Below are 22121 nucleotides of genomic sequence, written 5' to 3' on the forward strand. Positions count from 1 at the left end.
TCCCAGCAAGCATTTACAACTTAGGAAAGACAGCATCACCGCTTGCATCGCATAGTTATTATAAGTTCCTAATCTTCTAGAACCAGTATCCTGGGTTAATTTGAGGTGTGAAGGCAAACAAGCACTTTCAAGCCACTTGGACTGCCTTTTCCTCCCTATCCACCAGGAAGTAGATGACCTAATCTTCCAGGATGCAATGAAAAGCTGGATTCAGCACATTTTTCTTCTGGAGTTTTTGCATTTCTCTGTCCAACCAGGAGTCTCACCCACTCATCTGTAGCATCTTCAGTTGCAGATGCAAATGACATGCACAGATGTCATTACTGACAAATGACATTTATTGCATGTGGTCACTTTACATTGCTCTGACAGGTAGGCCTTGCTGCTAAGACTGTTTTTCCTGCTCACCTGCTCACCAGGTTGGCCACGGCTCCCTGGTTCACCCTGGAAAAACAAAAGCAAGGCTTTAACATTGCAAGGACCTGACCCTTTTGTAAGAACACTTCCTCATTAGTAAAGTGTGTCCCCTATTGTCCTGGCTTATATTGTTCTACCTATTTCCCCATAAGGCACTGAAACTGCCTTCTGGATGGCTTGAGAATCCAGCCCACAGGGAGGCAATGCAAGGGCCAGGTCACATCACCCTACACATGTAGACTTGAGAGAGGAGCATCAAACAGGGTTTGGTATTTTGGAACACCATGAACTCTGAAAGGCAATGAGCTACATCTGCTCATCCTTGTACGCCTCCAACTTTAGAGAAGCCTTACCCTCCTGACTTCAGTATAAGACCTTCCTAAGTCACACCTTGATTGATTCAATGTCTACAGCAAACTATGAAATAAAATTCCTTACCTTAGGGCCGGCTTTTCCAGGAAAGCCTTCCTCACCCTTCTCCCCTTGTTCCCCCTGCAGGGAACACGAGAAGTTAAGATACAAACTCCTCTGGTAGTGCAGCATGTTTGCAGGCAACAGTGAGGAGTATTTTGACTCAGATTCTCAGTGTCAGCCTGAGGATGTAAATGGAGCCATGTGAGAATATGTATCCTAGAATGTTTTTCCATTCTAGTGTTGTTTGCAATCACATCTCCAGCACCAATGACCCCGCTGGAATATTTCTGGAATAACACAAAGTCAACCACAGTTACATAAAGACGTCCACAGCGAATTACCTGAAAAACAAAACCTCCGTTCAGTTTCTTCAAACTATATGTGGTTAGAAAGCCTATGTTATTTCTGTTAAGAAAAAGAAATAATTGTGGGATCGGAACCTTGGCCACTGGGCCTCTTAGGTAAATACTTGGAAACGGAACTTTCAGTGTAGGTGGTGTCAGCCAGGAGACCAGAGACTGCAGTGGATTAAAAACTGAAATGTGCTACATAGCTACATAGCTGGGAAGTGCAGTAGGTACTACGCAGGGCTGTAGATAAAATCCAAAGTTTATTTAGCCTCAGAAAATTGTTATAGGGTCCAAATTCCTCACCTTTATTCATCAACAAATGGGAGCTGGGGACTCTGCTAGACCTGGGCTCAGGCACTCAGTGCACTCAGCTGAGAGAGGCAAGTATAACTGTAGTGTGTTATTGGAACACGTAGAGGTCATAGCACATGTATGTATCAGAGGCAAGGCAACAACTGCCAATGCAATCCAAGGCAGCATATGGTTAAGAGCTGCTGTCCTTATTCCAATATAGTGACATCATCCCCAAAGCCTAACTTGGCCTTTTTAGTCAAAATATGGCACATTTCTTTGATACTTATTTACACAGTGGTGGCAAGTCAACCAGAGTGTCTCTTACCTCTAAATCTCCTATCTCCCTTCTCCCACTGCAGAGACAGAAGAGGAGACAATGCTTCCTAGACCGTTATTTGGAGAAGCTTTCAAATGGGGCATAAGAAGTAGGAAATAATGAACCATCTTTCTTGCACAGAGACCTACAGAAGCCTTAGCAGGGTGGCATCTCTTCTTCCCAGCTCTTCAGGGAGGAACGAAAGAATCATCTTTGGATTCTGCCACAGTTCTCTCTTCTTTTTTGTGCCTTGGACACATGCCTTGACTTACCAGTGTCAATGGCTTTCCTGAGTGACAGTAGAAGCTTCTCTGTTGGCAACGCTCAACTGGGTTTGCCAAATCGGATGCAGTGGTTGAAGACTGGAAGAGGATCTCTCATCCCTGCTGTATTTACAACCAGCTCGATCTTCACAATGTCTCAGTACAGTGCGATCACACCAGCTGACTTGTCTCTGGAGCTTCACCAGTAGCTCAGTGATGTATGATTGATGAGGCTGTGTTTGGCTCTGGAGGTGTTCCCCCCTTTCCCGGTCACCCAGCTAAGCTGCCCAGCTAAGTAGCTTAATACCAATGTAGGTGGTGTCACTTGCCTTTTGACCTGGAAGCCCAGGAAGCCCATTGAATCCATCTTTGCCAGGCAACCCCTAAACAAGAGAAAATCATAAGCTCTGCATGCCTGTTCGTTAAATCATTAACAGCAAGCTCAGCATGAGAATGCTCAGTTTGTCCCTCTTGCCACTCAGGTAAGCTTAAGAAAAAGAAGAACTACCTCATGCATTTTGTTTTGACTTCTTCACTACTGTGACTCAAAATACACAGCAGTTCTCACAACGCTTATTTGCTCAGCTTTTCGCAGTATCCCAGTTTTGGTGAATGACCACTGGATGTCAGCGTTGTTACAGAGAAACAACAGGATAGCGCTTTTTTGCAACGTGGATTCTTAAATAACTTTAAAAATTACTTATCGTTCTCTATAAAAGTCTCTTATCTGTAGCTATAAAGCTTTTTTAAGTCTATTTCTCTTTCTAAATGTCGGTCATTTCTTATACAATACATAGACTCCTAAAATTAAATTATACGACACATAGTGACAGAGTCGTTCAGCAAGATATGAACTAAAATGTCTTCCTGTAATGCATTTAACATGATGAGAAAAAGTTTTGTCCTGTTTTGGAGTGTCAGTAAATCCATAAACACTGCAAGCCGTAGGTGGCACTTCTTAATACTAAGTATTTCATAACTCACCTTTCTTGACTTAACAGCCAACAGAAATTGCTATGCTCTGCTAAATCTGAGATTTTAATTCTGAGTTCCTTGGCCTGATTCAGGAAACTCCAGGTTTCAAAGAACAATATCTTGCCAAATGCAAAATTACTTTTGAAAAGTATCATATAAAGAAAACATCATGGTCCCAGCATGTAGGAAAAGTGGAGCTGCATCTGATAAAATTCTTATTCACAAAAGGCATCACAGGCTAACGTCTACATTAAAGACAACGGTGTTGGAGCCCACGATAAAACCTTGCATGCAGACAAGCTACAGGAAATGAAGCAAAGACTTGAGTATTAAAGTATCTGAAGTCATGGAGAGCATGGAGACAAGAGCAGCAGTTCCTTGATGCTTACAGCTGGTCCTGGTGGTCCAGTTTTACCAGAAACTCCGATTTCTCCTGGAAGTCCCTGAAAAATGAAATCAGAAGAAAAGAAAAAAAAAACCATCAGTATTTCTGTCTTTTGCAGAAACCTCACTGGAAGTCACTGCTTTCAATTTAAATGCAATTTTCCCTTCCATGGCAGTCAGGTCTCTGCTGTGAGGACTCCTGTAGACATTGACTTATCCCCAGGTAGCAACAACGTGGTTCCAACTCTCAGCACAGAGAAGCTGTCTTCTAGGACCAGCTGTGGCTTTCCAGGGAGAAAATACAGAAGAAAACACACGTTGCCAGTGGTCCCAACTCAGTTCCCACCGAAACCCATGACCTAAAATTCTCCCCAAGCTGTTTTTACTTCTTGATATAAACAAACAAAAAAAATCCCAAGCTTTTTTTCTTACTGGTGCTCCAGGCGGTCCAGGGGGTCCAGCTATGCCCGGGGGCCCTGGAGGTCCCTATGAGAAAGGAAGCAAAACCAGTTTACCAAACTCTCTGGTAGTGTCTGAAAGCCTCAGGTCCTCCCCTGTGCATTAGCAGCCCTATTTGAAACAGGCAAAGGCACTGAGCTTCGTTTTCATTAAATTCTGTCCAAAAAAAGCAAGATGCCAAACTGAGCTCCAGGAGACCCATGCTCAGGAGCAGAACAGGATCTCCTGCCAGCCACTAATTACTGTTGCTACAAGGTGAGCTCCACCCTCCGCTCCCATACAAGAGATGGAGGAGTTGAAGGCCATCGATGGTAACGTACAACACGGAGCTTGTCCAGAAGGGTTCCTTGTAGCATCCAGCCTAATTTATTTTTGACTAATGTTGTTTCAAAGTGAGCAATTTACCTCTGCAAAAAGATTAATTAAGTAATTAATGAATGGAACAGGCTTGTGGTATTGGCTTGGGGTTTTTTGCAGGGAGGGGTGGGGGTGGTGGTCCAGGGAGCGATGTGGGGATGGTGTGATGTAAAAATATGAATACAACTGTATGGAGAAACAATGTAATGAATCGAGTGTTTTAAAACTAATGCACCACTCTTCTAGTGCTCTACACTAATCTCATTGATAGTAAAAGATCCTCACAAACTCATACTTCAATGCATACATTCCTGTTGGAAATGTCCTGACAGCCTTTCTTACTCATCTCCCTGCAACAGCTGTTTCTCTCAGGGAAAATATTCTTTCAATAGCCATTCGATTTTTGGAGGGATTTACTTTTGTGTATTGGACAAACTGTTAAACTTGCCTTCCTAGCTGAGAAATTTGTCTCCATACTCGACAGATCTCAACAGGTTGCTTGAGATGCAGAGGTGTTTGTTACTTCCAGCTTTCACGGTAGACAAGATAGGATTTCTCCTGTGCTCAGAATGAAGCAAGTGTTTGTGTCATTTTTGGATCAGGACCTAACAACATGAGGATGGATGTGAGAAATGGGTATATGGCTGAACTGAAATTTTACCCTGGCTCTTTCTGCCTTTCTAACATGATGATTTCATTCATCTACAGTTTTCAGCATAGGGGGAGTTCTGGTGTGTTTGTACTTAAAATAACAAACAACCCTCCCTGCCCCAAACCCTATGTAAAGAACTGAAACCGATACAAGACAGAAAAAGGGCAGCCAGCATTTTCCCTGTCACCATTCAATATCACAAAGCACAGGTTTTATCATTAAGGTATTACGAGTCATGGATCAATATTAGCATTTCACATTTAAGGAAAAATGTAGCTGAAGAGAAGAAAATAGTGTCAAAAACTGAGGACAAGGAATTATTTGTGGCATGGCTTGACAGAGGAGGTAGCAGATAAGTGTTTTTTTTCAAAGACACTTCTAAAATTCAGCCAGAAAAGAAGACGGTCTCTCACCAATAGATGGGGCAAAGAGACCAAAAAAGGGACCTGCAGATGCACTTGCCTCCCACATCTGCTTTCATTGCAACTCACAACGGACATGGCACCGTCCCACCACCAACATTAAGCTTTGTAGAGTGCCTCAGCTGTGAGCACAACTAAAAAATCCCCAGAAAGATGTGCCTCGGGGTGCACTGATGCTGCTGACATAATTCCTGAGGAACCCTGCACTGGCTTCTGAGGATGCTGGTTCAGCTGCTATTGCAGGAGGGTCCTGCAGTTAAGGAGCTCTAGACATATCAGGAGACATCTGGCCAAGACCATCTATCACTTAAAAAAGGTTTCTCCATTCAAAGAAAATAATCAATAGTAAAAATTAGCCCAGCACAAGAGAAAAGACCACTGTAGACACAACTGGATGGAGTGACCTCAGGTGCCAGGGACATGGAAGTTCTGCTTGGCCTTACTCCACCTCTGCATGGTACTGCTGAGAGGCCCTGCAGAAGATATGGGCTCCAAGAAGGGTTTTCCATGAAGTCTGGGTGCAGTCCCGGGAAAGAAGGCAAAGGTACCTTTAGATAAACAGCAACAAATGATTCAGCAGCATAGGGGACTATGCGTAAGTGCAGGAAAGAAAGTGCAAAGTTTACCTTTGCAGGCTTCCCTTACCAATTCCATTGATTCCTCCTTAATAGCCTAATTTTGTTCTCTTTCTCTCTGCCAATAACTGAACCAACTCCCACCACAAAATACATATTCTCCATAGCCCTACAACAGGGAGCTTCTATCGAGAAGGTGGTGAAAAAACCCAGCCAGGACCCAGCCTCAGCCCAAGCAATCCCAGGTATGATACAAGTTACCCGCACAGTACAGACAGGCATCAATCTGGCCTAAAAGCAGAGTCTCCCTCAAACATCTCTCAGCAGCCAACTTAATCCCTGAAACATGAGATGCTACCGCCTTCTCATCTGTCCTATTTCTCCTAGTAACTCTGGATATTCTCATTATACAAGACACTTTCTAATTATTCTCTTAAACTTTCTATATTCTGGACCACAATAACCTCATGTAACTATAACTCTTGAAATGGAAGCACACTGATCCTTAGTCTAAACTGCCACTAATAATTCCATTTCATTGCTCTCCATGCAAGCAATCATCCAGGACGTCATGCCCAAGACTGGTTTACTCATGTAGCTTCACCACATGTCGCACTGAAAAATGTTGCACAGAGAAATCTAATGGCACAATCGCATGGAAATTGCATAAATACATCATGGCTATCCTTCAGAGAGACCTCCCTTCTGCCACTGTCCAGAGCAAATCAGTTTCACTTGTATATAAATTTCTGTTACCGTAGCCCTTTCTCCTGACTTCTGAGCATACTTCAGAGCAAGGACTATTTTTAACTATTTAGAAAGAACCAAGCAAAGCATTTATCTGTGATTAAAAAAACCCCCATAAAACAGCAGCAGCAGACAGCTTGTAATGCTTGACCCCAAAATCTCATGCCATCTGTTTTCTTTACTTCTTTTTTGAAACTGAACCCAGATTAAACTACCTGATTTAAGTCATTACCTTTTTCAGAGATCATTTGATGAATTATACAGATGAGAGTCCCTGTCCCAAATCCAGTCCCCAGTGTTGTCCCTTTAAAACTGATCTAGAAGAAAATAATCATGGAGTGGTTTTTTTTTTCTGAATGGCAAAGACCCTGATGTGTGCTTCCTACACGCTGAAGCAAAAAATTTTATATGAAAACTTTATTCTTAAACAGGACTGTGCAAACTCAGTTTGGAAAACAAATGTAAAACATGGATCTTCTATCAAAGTGTTTAAACCAAAGTATTTTCAAACTGTTGTTTTGAAACAAAAAGGTTTCAAATGTTAATTAAAATCCAAATAGTGTGTAGAGGTGAGGGTGTGTGTCATGGAGTAGGACATCTTTAAAAACATTGGGGGTTGTGGATTTTTTCAGGCTTGTGTTTCATCCAGCTCAGTTCCTTAGACAATGCAATGCAGGGACAGTTCTCAGGAAAGAAATCCAATACTCTCCATACTGGAGGAACAGCTGTGTCTGTCCTCCAGGATCCACTAAAGGATGCGCTCTTCTTCCAGCGTGTACCTTGCTGAAAGGCAGGCTGGGAAAGGCAGAGTGATTAAGATTTAGGTTCTGCACTCCCTAAGGAAGCTCTGTAAAGGAACAAAAAACATTTCCTGTGACTACATCACTAGGCTGCTTGGCCAAAATCTCTTTTCCATGAAAGAAGGGATGGTTATGTTCTAGACAGAGGTGAACAAATGTCATTCCACGATTGAAACTGAAGTCTGATGGCTTTTCCAGATACCTGTCTCTGGAGGCAAAGCTTGCAGACATGTTTTCTGTATATTATTCCATGCTGATGGCTGTGTTCTTTTACACTATGAGAAAGGCTTAGGCGAGACCTTACCCCACATCAAAACAGAGCATGGTCTGGGCTTTTTAGGCCGTGTGACAGCTTTATGAATGAGAAGAACCTCTGGGACATGCAAGAGCATTCTGTCTGCTGCCACAAACCAATTACTCTTTGAATTTCACCTCTCAGAAAATTCCCACAGACCCTTCCTGTTGGCTTTGTGCTGACTCCCCTGTATTTCCACTTCTCTCCCATCAGAAATAAGGCTGTTGCAGATAGCTGTGCGGAACAGCGCACGTGTCTCACTATGCCCCTTGCTACTCCAGCTCTCCATTTCTCCTCTGCTGCATCTGAGTGGGTTCTGGGATCAGCTCCTCAAATCTGCTCTTCATTTCTCACCCCAGGCACTACAGTATCCACCTGCAAAACTACTGTGAATTATTTTCAGTAATGCTGCATTAGAGCACCGTATTGCTCCTTCCTCTGCTTAAATGCTGCCATACAAACCAAGGCAAAGGTAAGAGGACATGGAAAAAGGCACTGATGATGACACTGAAAACCAAAAACCTAAAGAGCCAACAGATCTGAGCATTTACCCATGATGCACGCTCTACAGTCAGCTTCAGTGATACTGCCATCATTCATAAGCTGATGAGGTCTCCAGTTATATCACCAGGTGGCATTGTAATTGGCATCCCAAGATTATTTTTAAAAATAAAGTTTGTTGTTTTGTTGGGTTTTTTTTCAAAAAAAAATATTGGAACTGTCTTTTTAGCTCTGTAAAAGTACTGAATAAACTTTACTTTGTACGTAGCAGTCTTTCCAGGAGAATTTCTTGCTTCCAGTGAAAGGCTCTATTTGTTTAATTCCATCACTTAGAGTAAGATATGGACATGATCTCTTTTGTCTACAGAGGAATATTTATTTCCCTAGGTGTTAATTTTTATTTGGTTTACTGAGTCAGTGCAGCAAATGAGAAAAACAATAACAAACTCCGTTATGGTATTTTGTTTCAGTACTATTAGTGAACAGCACAGGTGAAGACTTTTTTTTCTTCTTTATTTTCATTAAAGGTAGAGGGTTTTAAACCTATTAGTAACCTGTATTAAAGGTATAGGTTATTAAAGATAGCTCTGAGCAGTTATCTTCCAATTTCAAGCAGCACTGGCATAGTTTGAATTCAGTCAGAGCTTTGCAGCTGGGGCCCGTATCCTTTCCTTAGATTTTGCACTATTACCTTGCATTATAGAAAGGACATTAAGGACACCCTGCATTTCAGAGGATATAATTTATTTCCTGAATTACTTAAAAGCTGATCTTGAGTTTACACTCTACAGACAAGTCTATGCTAATTAAATCACTGCCAGCCACAACCATAAACAGTACAGCTTGTACTGGTCTTCCTTGCAGATCTTAGTTATACCACCAGGTCATCTAGAATAAGGCAAACCTCAGTAACGGCCCAGAGATAGTGCAAGTGTGAGGTATGGCATTTGTGTTTAAATCTCAGAGTTTTGACTTGTTTTTATCTCACAGGCAGACGGCACGTACCTGCTCAGCTCAGGGAATCTAGACAGTGGCTCAGTGGACCATTTGCAGGTACCTGCTTTAGGAGGGCTTCAGGGTCCACTGATGATATTAACTGAATCTTCATCAAGAGAAGCTCAGACACCTGCATCATCATTAACCCAATAAGTGCTTGCATTTGGAGCCGAATCTCAGCTCCGGTAATTCAATGATACAGCTCAGAGTGTCTGAGCTCTCCGTTATCACTGGGGCATCAGCTCCTGTCTCTGTTGGACCTGTGAACACAGCCTTCGTGGCTCCCTTAGCACACACGGCCTAACTGCAGATCTTCCTCCTCAGGATACCCCTCATGCCTAGAAAAGCACTTGCAAACGTACCTCATCAGCTGCGTTCAACCCTTTCTCTGAACTCTTCCTATCAAGAGATGATGGGATAGACAAGGTACACAGAGATCTCAGATGACCATGCAGAAATGCATAGCCTCATTGTTTCCAGTGCTTGATACCCGTCCAACTATTTCAACTGAAAGCGTTTTACAGAAATGCTCATTTTTCAGTCTGTATTTGAACAGTCTACTGCAATTGAAGTTTGACCCATGATCAAGGTTCCTGGAAACTAAAATAATACAAATAAATAATAACAACATAAACGTATTATGAGTTCAGAAGTCTGTGTCCTTGCTGCAGGAAAATCATTCATATCCAGAGGGGAAATAAGACCCAGAGTATCTACTCCATGGCTTGATTATGTTGCAAGATGCACTGTTTTTAAAGGTCACTACAAAATAAATGCTCATTTTTGGTGGTGCTGACTGGACAACATGAAGCAAATAAGCACATGGACTGGTTCACAACCACAGATGACTTAGAAGGAAAAAGCAATCAAAAATCTTTTGGGATTAAAGTTCAGTTTGAGTTGGTGTGTGCAAGGAGAGAGGCAAAACTAGCAAACTGCCTTATTGCAACAAAACGTCCCCAGGCTAGCTGAGAAGTTGCCTCCTAGCCGCTGCTTCAGGGTTTGATGCTTAAATTAATTCTTCAATGTGAGCACACCCAGTCAGTGGCCCTTGAGAGTCAGACTGACATCATCCCAGCTGCGGTTCATCACTGGAGCTGTTGACCCAGCTCCAGAGCAGCCCTCAGGTTGGTTCCCTTGCACAGCTGCCTGATCGTTCTGTAGCTTCTCATCAGACTGAGCATGACAGCAACTATTTTTTTTTTAACAAAGCCCAGCAATAACTTCAGATGGTCTTTTCTGCAGTTCTCCAGCCACAATGTACCTTCTACAGCTCCTATATTCGCTCCTTCCTTTTGCCCATACAACTACCAGTGGGGGGAATCAGGTCAGAAAACAAAAGTGTATTTAAATATAAAATAGCAGAGGAAAGGGAGGTTATTTTAGTGTCTTAATCTAGTTTGCATATGGCCAGCTCAAATCGGTTGGCCCTCAGCACCATGGAGATAGCACAGGAACAAGTGACACAGACTCCTGTACATGACTTGGATGAATATCGATGTAATTAAAGCATAAGGAAATCACTTTTCTTCTTGGGTATTTTTGGAGCATAGTCTGATTAAGAAAACAAAAATGCCGATAAAGTGCTTAAAAAAATCTAATGTCATGAGAAGTGCTGTGAAGTTGAAAAGTAGTTTTGTCACAAGCTGAACGTAAGCACTTTCTCCAAACAGAAATATGGAAATCTACAATAACATGTCCAGAACAGGGTGCCACTGCAGGAATAAGAACAATATTATTCCATTCTTACAGTTAGCTTAGAGGAACAGTCAATTTAAGTATCCCTCAATGGGGCTAGCATTATATGTGGTTTTAATTAACATAAAATTTGCTAACTTTATTTAGCCTGTGCAGAAAGGAAAATTACTTAATGCTATGTCAGTAATTTTCTCAGATACATTTATAAAATTGCTAACACATGCATAATATTTATTTTAAGTTGCAGGGAACTTAAGCTGAGCAAGTGTGATATTGTTTGGATGGATAGTGTCAGATACCTTAGAAATAAGGCACAGAGAAAAATCTTTCCCCAAAAGCAAGGAAAATCCTCTCCCAAAACTTCAGAAGGCTTGGGGGGACCTTTTAATGGCATCCAACGGAAAAAAAAAAACACACGACAAAACCAACAAAATCTTTTAAATCCATTAGAAATACTGTCTTCATTCCTGTTGAACGCTGCTGGCGAAATACTTGCAAACCAGATACTGTACCAAAGAAAAAGTCTTAAAAATATGTAAACCAGTGCCAAGTAGTATTTTTCAGGGCAAGTCTCCTGGCTGGACAGAAGGGGCATCACCGCACAGGGTCACAAGCCCTTGGATTGCCTCTCTGACATCCTCTACAGGCACGTGAACAGCTCATTACAAAACATCTGCCACAGAAACCATTTCTAGCTCATGTTTCCTGGTTACAAGGGCATAGATTGCCAATGGAAATAAATGAAAAATCAGCATCTTCTGCCTAGAAGTGTGCTGTTTGTTGCAATACAGCACCAACAGCTGTAGTAATGGAGGGTCTTTACTCCTGCACAAAACTTAAGCAATTATTGAAACAAAATCTCAAAGCCAAGACCCAGTTTATTAATTTATTATTGAAATGGGAGTGAATGAAACGTTCAGTTTTATCTTGAGTGGTCAGCTTAAAGTGAGGTTGCATCTTCCCTGCTTGAGGACATTCCCACAGATATTTTTCTTCTTGCAGGGGTGACTCTACAAAGTGACTCAGGTCAGCTGAATTTGGCTACAAAATCAGCAAGAAACCAACCCAGAGGCAAATGTCAGTGTTGTAATACAGGGCAGAATGGGTTGACCCAAGATGAAGCCAAATCCTCTCTAACGATTCTTAACATACACAGCACTATTTTGCCCTTATGATGCTACAGATGGTGCAACTGGAGCACTAACTTGCCAAAAGCTTTAAAAAAAAGGAGCTAAGGGGTCATTAACTTAAGACATCCTTCCTCATGGGGAGAATAAACATTTCGTTTTAAGCTTCTGTCTTTGTCCCCTCAATCCAACACCCATCCCTCCGGAAGTAGAAGTGTGAGAATCAAAACCACAGAAAGTCTTGTGCTCAAAGTGTGCTTTTCTGAATAGCAAGTATCTTTTAAACTGCTTCTTCCTTCAAGACTGCAGCACAGAGGTATATCTGCAATTGCTAATTCACACAGCTGAAAATTAGCTGAGACACTGTCCTAAATATTGCAAACGGCAAATCACTGCTTTTCTTCTGGAACGATACTGCTCTATGTACAAACAATGGGGAAACCATATACCAAACACTTTCTTATGTTCCTGTTTAAAGATGCTGAAAAACCATGAAAGGTAAAAGTAATTGCTGCCAGACAGGCAGACTTCTCTCAATCACAACAGGGTAAATTAATCTGGCTCGTAAAGAAGAAACACCAACTTCCAAGATGGTGCAGATAAGAAGAAAACAAGGTCAGAGCACGCTACCATTGTGGCTTCAGGTCACCTGGTGCCACAAAGCATATTTTTCCACGTATTATACAAAAATGAAGAAACCATCGTTTACCTGAGGGCCGATCAGACCATTGATTCCTGGGAATCCTGGTTCTCCCTTTTTACCCTGTATGTTCAACAGAGAAGCAAATATTAGACACTAGGGCAAAGACTGCTGTTGACTTTCAAAAGTCTTTCATCCCAAAACTGGTAAATCACCATCTTGTGCTTACACAAAACCCAAAAGCTAGAAATGAAGGCAGCAGACACCATTTGGATGTCAAACTCCAGTTGTCTTTGACAGGTCTGTATCTCCCAGACTGTGACAACAGCCCCAAAGATGAGGGTTGCTCTCATGCACATCATGGCATCTCCTAGACTCTCCCATCTCACCTGGGTGCTCCCAACAGAGGGTCAGAGATGTCACAGTGCTGAGATGCAGTCAAGGGAGGTACCAAGTGTGGACACATGCTGAAAGGCACTTTCCTTGCTGCAGCCCAGCCCTTCACCCCTCCGCAACAAAGCCAAGCAGTGTCCCTTGTGTTCCTTGCACTGTTTCATGCATTAAGAAAGAAAGTAGCAACTCTAGTGCTACTAGATTCAAAATCTCTAAGCCAGGAAACATTTCTAACTAGGGTTGCCATTACCACCAAGGAGCAGAGCTCACTGCCTCCTCTGCAAGCAAAAGACGTTTCCTCCAGAGGAACCAGAGAGCTTCGCCGGTGCAAAGGAAGGATAAGCCAGGACCTAGAATGCACCCCGAGACAAGTTTACCTATATGGATGCTGCAGTACCTGTGTTCCCCATGAGTCTGACCTCAAATAATTCACAGGGGGAAAAGTCCTATATGAGAACATGAGGAAGAAAGGCTGGAATAAGGATGCATGAAGCACTGGAGTTAAGCAGAGTTAAGCAGAGGTTGGATTTGTTTCTCAACTCAACAGTTGACTTGCTGTGTTAATTCGGACAAGTCACATATTTTTTTGACTCGGCTTTCTTGTAAAAATAATCCATCCGTCTCCTAATGTGTAAAGTGAATCATTAATACTTCTGAGGTTGTTAGTAATATACTAGGAGGGTACAAAAGGAGTCACGTAAATACCCAAGAGATAGAGAGAAGTGATATTTTTTTTCTCCCTCACTTCTGCTTCTTATCTAAACTGTTTTTCTTTTCAGAAGGATACTATAATTAAGCAAGTTTCATGTCACTGATTATGTGATTGGTCATACATATGTGTAAGAGTCACATATATAATTTTCTTTTTATTTTTCTTTATTGAAATATGTCCAGGAACAACATCTATAACCAACAGCTTCCCGCTGACTTGAATGAAAAAGCTAAAACATCACAAACAAAAAAAAATTTCATGACATTTTCCCCAGTTTTGACTGAGATTAATCAGCTGGAGTGTCAGAATCTAATCTTTTCCTTATTGTTCTCATAACAAAAAAAGCAGCTGTCATATACAGAAGAAGAATTTAAGAAGAAAATTAAAGGAGTGATTATGAGGTCCTTGGGCATCAGAGTTTGTAGTCATTTCCAGGACCCTAACACCAACAAAAATCTATATTATATACTCAAGTACATGCACTGTTCATGAGTGTTCCTTCTACTGTTTCAAGATCCATCATTTTATTGCTTGTCAGAGTAAAAAAGATCCCATTTTTAACCTGAAGGACTCACATCACCGCATAATTCCACATATGTTTTCTAGTTAAAGATGTTCATTTTGGCAGCTGCCAAGGTGACCATGCAAAGGACACTTAAAATACTAATAGAAGTATATAAGCTTATGGATAGAGCATACAGGATGCAGCGTGTGGAGCCAGGCATGGGGGGTGAGTATGCCTGCATGCCGCCTCCAGCTTTTATCAAAGCAGGAGCTACACATTAAAGTGGCTGATTTCACAGCTACAGCGCTGAGGCCAGCACACAACACAGTGTAACTGATTCAGCGAAGAGCTGGCTGAGTAGATGAGGGGCAAGCAGCAGATGTTCTCTACCTTGGCCTCAGCAAGGCTTTTGACACTGCCTCCCACAGCATCCCATGGGCAAGCTCAGGAAGCTGGGTGAGGTGAGCGGACAGTGAGGGGCATTGAGAACTGGCTGAAGGGCAGAGCTCAGGGGGCTGTGACCAGCGGCACAGCCTGGCTGGGGGCCTGTAGCCAGCGGTGTTCCCCAGGGGCCACTGCTGGGTCCAGTCCTGTCCAACTCATCCATCAGTGACCTGGAGGAAGGGACAGAGGCACCCTCAGCAGCTTTGCTGGTGATACAGCCCTGGCAGGAGCGGCTGGTACCCCAGAGGCTGCGCTGCCGTTCAGCGAGACCTGGGCAGGCTGGAGAGCTGGGCAGAGAGGAGCCTGGTGAAGGTCAGCCAGTGTAAGGTCCTGCCCTGGGGAGGGACAGCCCCGCGCACCAGTACAGCCTGGGGGTGACCTGCTGGGGGGCACCTCTGCGGAGAGGGGCCTGGGGGTGCTGGTGGGCAGCAGGTTGCCCATGGGCCAGCAGTGTGTCCTCGTGGCCAAGAAGGTCAGTGGGACCCTGGGGGGCACCAGGAGGAGCGTGGCCAGCAGGTGGAGGGAGGTGATCCTGCCCCTCTGCTCTGCCCTGGTGAGGCTGCGCCTGGAGTGCTGTGCCCAGTGCTGGGCTCCCCAGTTCCAGAGACAGGGAGCTACTGGGGAGGGTCCGGCAGAGGCTACAGGGATGGTGAGGGGACTGGAGCATCTCCCGTCTGAGGGAGGGCTGAGAGAGCTGGGCCTGTTTATGCTGGAGAAGAGAAGACTGAGGGGGGATCTTATCAATGTCTACAAATACCTTAAGGGTGATCATCAAGAAGATGGGGCTAGGATTTTTTCAGTGGTGCCCAGCGACAGGACAAGGGACAACGGGCACAAACTGCAGCACAGGAAGTTCCATCTGAACATGAGGAAAAAATCCTTTCCTTTGACAGAGCCTTGGCACAGGCTGCCCAGAAAGGCTGTGGGGTCTCCTCTGGAGATATTCAAAACCCACCTGGATGTGACTGTGCAAAGTCCCTTCCAACCCTGACCATTCTGTGATTTATCCATGTCCCATCAACCTAGGTTGTCATTGGGTATAATTAGCACCCACTTTACACCTCCCCTTGCAATGTTTATACATCTCCTCAGACTCTAATTCAGAGGCTGCATTAGAGGCAGGAACCTGATATCAAAAATGCTTATAAGCCCTTAAAGGAGCATAACAGAATTGGCTTTACTCTAAATGAGATATCACAAGTTGGAGAGCATGAACATACCTTGTTATGTACTTTATACAAAACCACAATGGGCGATACATGCATTGGTGTTCAGGTCAACAAAATCCCAATAAGCCTTGTAACATCACAAGTGAAGAGATGCGAGTAGTACGTGTAGACTTTATTTTGGAGGTCCGTAGGAGTGTAGCTTTAGCAGCTTTAAATCTTAGAGGGATTATCTCGTTACAGTTTGCTGAACTGCTGCTTTTTGGAAACTTCGTCTCAACTGTAAAATATTACTTGGGGAACCTGAGGAAGTTTGTAGCAGCACCACCTCCTCCCGATATCAATCTCAAAAGCCAAGAAAGCAGAGGACGGACATGTTTTGCCTCCTGTTACAAGTATACCCCCATTGCTCTGTCTCCATGCTGATGACCAGGCATGCTAATCCAAGGCAGCAATGAGAGATGTGAGAGGAGCCTATCCTTTCCTTGGGTATAATGCTGAGAAGCTTTGGTGCTTTTCAAAACACACAGATTCCTTAAAGCAGCATGTAATTATACCGACAGAGAGGGTGAGAGTGTAATTTCCCATTGTGAAGGGAACATTTTGATCGTGCAGAAGTTAGCCAAAATCAAACTACAACAGGTTCTCTCCACAACATTACAGCCTGTCTATAAAGTACGGAAATACTTGCTGGGAGAAATTATACCTATGAGAGCAAAGCTCAGCAAAATGTCACATCGCCTAATAATATGACAGAGAAAACCAGCAATTATGCTCTGTTACTTATAGCAAGAATGTAAGAATGTGTATTCTTTGACTATATGAAATATGTCATTTGCTTTCATCAGCAATTTGAAAAATAGTACACTTAAAAATGTGTGTTTTATTGGAAATAGATATATTTACCTCACTGACAATTACAGCATCACTCTGGATTTAAAGTATGCCATCAATCCCTTTTTACTTCTTTCTGTTGCTTTGCTTACGTTTCGATTTCTGCATGATTGAACTTTGCCAGGGCAGGCAACATCATCTGAATATTTCAACCACCCGCAAATACATACAAACACAACCATCCATCAGAAAGGTGTCTACTATATGGAACACAGGGAACCAAGTAAAAATGTGGGCCCCACTCTGCGAGAGGGAAAATTTTGAAAGGTATCATAGCCCAAGAACATTTCTCATCTTGCTGTTCAATAGCCAGAGTGGCCATATATTTTCATAGCATGTTTTTCTTTGAGGTTTGGCCCCAGGAACAGGTGTGGATTTGGTACCAAGTGCATAGGAAGCATCCTTAATTGTGAATGAATATGACTGCTAGTATAAATGCCAACTATTTCCTCTGTAAACTATATGGGATGTTAGGATCACCCCTTTCAGCCCTGTCCTTTTACCTCTACGTTACTAGAGAAGCCAGAACAAACACAGCAATGATAATCAGTTTGAGGCCCCTTAGCCTTTTAGTCTCCATATGTATCAAGCAATGACAATAAATTACAGAGTGAGAAAATCTCCTTATCCTGAGGATGCAAATACCATGAGGGCTGGCCAGCTTATGGGTGATTATTGGGACTACTGTGACACAGGAAAAAAAGGCCTGTAAGGACTTCTGGACATTGAGAGAGATTGCACTTTGGGACTGGCTCCTTCCAAAAAGTCTGCTCAATTTGCTGGGCAAACATTCTCCTTTCTCTCCTGGATTATGTATGTGTCTCTCCCTGGAGAGACCAAGCTCTTTCCCTTGGACCCTGCAAGTCTAAGTTAGTTCAAATCAAGGGGAGTTCATACACAGAGAAATAAGAGTTGAAACAGTGTTGACTGCCCATTTCAAATTGTGACTGGCCAGAACAGGAACATCTATGCAACAACCCTCTTAGACAGGAGAGAGGTGGATCAGGAAGGGGACAGTCAAATACACGTATTCCTGTTCCTCTATCAAAAGCACAAAGAAGAGCTCAGCAGCTCTCCAGAGGTGTGATAAATTCATCTTCCCCATGGCAACTAAGAGGGATTAACCTTTCCTGTGTTGGCAAGTGCTCTTTAACACATCTTTTCTGGGTGGAGGGTGTGCCCCGAAACCAGTAGTCCCCAATTTTAACAGGATCCTTTACGGACTATTGTGAAACAACTATGCACCATTTACATAGACCCATAGCCTTGTAATCTAGTTATAAAGAGTCAAGAAAGGTCTGTTAAGCTTTTTGTGCTGCTCTGACTTCAGCAATAAACATTCATGAATTGTTGAACATGAAAACCTGCTGAAACATGACAGCTGAATTAAAGATGCAGAAGACACCCCTTTGTAATTCACTGCTAGAGCTGGCCTCCTCTGGCCTCCAACCTGCTGGACCGTGACACTGAACTTTGCAATTAACTCACAAAAAAAGGGTCCTGCAGTAAATTTTTTCAAAGTTATCTCTGTTTCTACATCCAATTTGCTCTCATTCCATGCTTCATATAAATTATTTTGTGCATGAAGTAACTTGAAAAATGGAGAATTACTATTACTTATCTGCCTGACTCATGTACATTGAAGTCTTAAACATGGGGATGGACAGTCATTAAAGGTTACCTTTTTAAAAAAGACAATTTCCTTTAAAACTTTTTCCCATGAGTGTTTTTAATATCCTACGATACCCTGGGTTTTTCTTTTCTTTTGTACTGACTGTTCTTGGAACATGGGAAAATTTTGAAAAAGCGAATTTAGAAAGCTAGGCTGCAGTACAGCACGTCAAACCCAAAATGGGTTTGGGCAGCTGCCACCTCATGCATGTGTAGAAAGTTCTGCTATAGAATAAACATTTTCTCTTGGTGTTCTTCTGAAATTTCAATCCCTTGAATGAATTTGTGTCAATAAGACGCAAATCCTTGAAAACTAAGTTATTGAGCATGCTTCAGAAGAACTCTGTGTTTAGGATGGATTACCCAAAGATCTGCGTGCTTTCCAGGAACATGCCATACATCTGCATCTTTTGTGTCCATCAAGCAAAAAAAGTTGGGTTTATTTCCAACAAATATTTCAGCAGATCAGGTGTCAAAAAACTTCAATGTGGAAGCAAAGTACTTCAGTTCTCTTCAGTTTCACAGAAGAAAGAAGAGGACAGAAAGAGAGAAAAAAACCACAAAACCACCCTAAAATTAAACTAGACTCTCAGATTTCTACTCTTTTTCAGGCAGTTTTAGTAAAATCAGGGAGACAGTACTGCCTATCACTCAAAGGTCTTATGGGACACATAAAACCAGCAAAACTTCTTTCTTCCCACTGTATGCTTTTGATATGAGGGTATCATTGTCAAAATAGAGACGTCAGGTGCCAGACACTTAGAAGAAGCAGCTGCCTAGTAAAATGAACATAACCCAGTTGTTTGGTTCCAGTTGTAGTTGTTATCTCCTGTCCCCCATCAGGATCAAACGATGGATGTGAATCGTCAGATTAGCAGTCCAGCAGATGTACCAGGGAGATAGCACATTTTTTTCTGTGTCTATAAAACACTTCACGACCTGCAATTAAAGCAGGCTAACAGAGAAGTGCTTTTAAATGTCCAAAAGACAATGTGTCTTCCCAGCTTATGCTCCCCTTAGTGTGCTTCCACTAGTGGGCTACTCCACAAAACGTAAGCAGCCTTCCAATTAGCTTTCCAAGTTAAAGAGCTATGGCTGTGAGCGTGCATTATTATAGTTACACCAAAAACACATGGTCCATATCAGAGCTCCTGGGAATGGGCTGCAGGAGGAAGAGGTTCATATACAGCAAGCTCAACTTATGATAAATTTGGGAAAAAGATCTCTATAATACCATCAGCTTTTTTTAGAGCACAACATTCCCTTCACTCTCTGTCCGCAAACATGCCTACTTTCCTTTTTTTTTTTTCTAAACAAAACATTAGAAACATGCTCTACCACATCCTCCAGCCAGCTCAGGGGCCTTTCTTTTTCTAATGCCAATTAAAGTCCTGTAGTATCTTCTTCAGACTGTCCTCTGATCCCTCAGATCCCATCCTCCTGCAAAGCTGCAAATCCCAGCATTCAGACACACTTTTCATGACTCACCAGTGACCCTTCTGCTTTTGAGAACAGCTGTGAGTGTGCTCCTCTCTTGTCCATAACTGCTTGAAAGTTTGTCTGAGAGCAACACCATGTTGCTCTAAATGATTTGGAGGTGACCTCCTGGGTATGGCTGGACTATATCTAAAGTTCTTAATGCTTGCAGATAACACGACTGATTTGGTGGCAAGCCCTCAAAAGGCAACAGAGACAGAGAACAGAATCATAGACTCATTTAGGTTGGAAAAGACCCTTGAGATCATCGAGTCCAACCGTTAACCTAACACTGCAAGTCCACCACTAAACCATGTCCCCAAGTGCTACATCTATGTCTTTTAAGTATCTCCAGTGATGATGACTCAACCACTTCCCTGGGCAGCCTGTTCCAGCACTTGACAACCCTTTCAGGGAAGACATTTTTCCTAATATCCAGTCTAAACCTCCCCTGGCAACTTGAGGCTGTTTTCTCTTGTCCTATCACTTGTTATCTGGGAGAACTGACCTACCTTCACCTGTTTACAGCCTCCTTTCAGGTAGTTGTAGAGAGCAATAAGGTCTCCCCTGGGCCTCCTTTCCTCCAGGCTAAACGACCCCAGGTCCCTCAGCTGCTCCTCATAAGACTCTAGACCTTTCACCAGCTCTGTCGCCCTTCTCCAGACATGCTCCAGCACCAAAATGTATGTGTTGAAGTGAGGGGCCCAAAACTGAACACAGGATTCAAGGGGCAGCCTCATCAGTGCCCAGTACAGGGGGACAATCACTGCCCTGTCCTGCTGGCCACACTGTGTCTGATACAAGCCAGGATGCCTTTGGCCTCCTTGGCCACCTGGGCACACTGCTGGCTCATGTTCATCCAGCTGTCAACCAGCACCCCCAGGTCCTTTATTGCTGTGCAGCTTTCCAGCTGCTCTGCCCAAACCTGTAGCATTGCCTGGGGTTGTTGTGACCCAAGTGCAGGACCCAGCACTGAGCCTTGTTGAACCTCATACAATTGGCCTTGGCCCATCAGTACAGCCTGTTCAGGTCCCTCTGCAGAGCCTTCCTGCCCTCAAACAGATCACCACTCCTGCCCAACTTGGTGTCACCTGCAATCTTCCTGAGGGTGCACTCAAACCCCTCATCCAGATCATCAATAAAGATATTAAACAGGACCGGCCCCAGTACTGAGCTAATACTGGTTCTTGGTCTTAAGCATGGTCTCAAGCAATCTGTAATACCAAGTCCAGAAGAAGCCTTGGACCATCAGAAGCCATGGTGAGAGGGCTTCTTCACCCCAGTTACTTATTCAAGCATACCAGTATCACACATCCACAGAAGACTTTGCAACTGCTCCAAGAAATGTGCAGTCTAAGCAACGGTGATGGTAAAACATTTATGCAAGCATGATGAACACATTTAAATGAAAGATTAAGCTTGCAGTAGCCATCTTAAAAAAAATGAAACTGACACTTTCTTTACTCTAAAATGGTGACTCTAAAGATTATGTCTTGTTTATTGGCAACTGTATTATCACATGTATTTTTTTATTTCTTCAGCAATAACAGGAACAGCAACTTCAGGCCTAAAGAACATCATACTTCCTCTTTTCCTAGAAATCTTTCCAAGATGTATGACCCTATTCCTGTCAGCCAAACTGTCACTGGAGTATTTGGCACAGTATGTAATCTTCTATGAAATCTACACACTGTGTAGGTGGCTCTTGCATTATATTTCTTACACCAGCCAACATTGCCTCTGCCTTTGCACAGATCAGAGTCCTTCATTTCCAGTGAACCGTGTTATGAGACATGAATTCCTCTATGAAATGGTTCCAAACATGCCTTTAGTCCATTAGTGGTTTGTGCCAGCTGTGTTACAGCTAACTAAAGCACTGCACACTTCTAAGAACTCCAAGAAATGGTCATGTCTGCAACCCTGAGTCATGACAGGGACTCTGTGCGTGTGCTGACTTCATTTACATCTTGGTTGAGGACCATAATGCAAAACTGAGGTCGAATCATACTGCAAAACACATCAGTCCCTTTGGAGCATGCTACTTGGAAAGTGTCTTGAAGTCAATGTTGCACCGTAATCTATCCCTTTTGTTACAAGACAGTAGTGCAGAATATTTAAAAAGTACCTGAGGAACCAAATTTTCAGGCGATATAAACTGGTGCAGCATCATATCTTGAA

General features: G+C 42.9%; 1 protein-coding gene across 1 annotated transcript in view; it reads right to left on the reverse strand.

The window, feature by feature from the left end:
- Positions 1–22121, reverse strand: part of COL22A1 (collagen type XXII alpha 1 chain) — a 237305-nt gene that overhangs the window by 62724 nt on the left and 152460 nt on the right. Inside the window, exons 24-29 of the mRNA XM_055706167.1 lie at positions 12752–12805; positions 3846–3899; positions 3419–3472; positions 2384–2437; positions 856–909; positions 409–444 (exon numbers count right to left, since the gene is read on the reverse strand). Coding sequence (XP_055562142.1) covers positions 409–444; positions 856–909; positions 2384–2437; positions 3419–3472; positions 3846–3899; positions 12752–12805 — 306 coding nt within the window. The remainder of the gene's footprint in view (positions 1–408; positions 445–855; positions 910–2383; positions 2438–3418; positions 3473–3845; positions 3900–12751; positions 12806–22121) is intronic.

The sequence above is a fragment of the Falco cherrug genome, chromosome 3, assembly GCF_023634085.1.
Source record: "Falco cherrug isolate bFalChe1 chromosome 3, bFalChe1.pri, whole genome shotgun sequence".
NCBI classification, from domain to species: Eukaryota; Metazoa; Chordata; class Aves; order Falconiformes; family Falconidae; genus Falco; species Falco cherrug.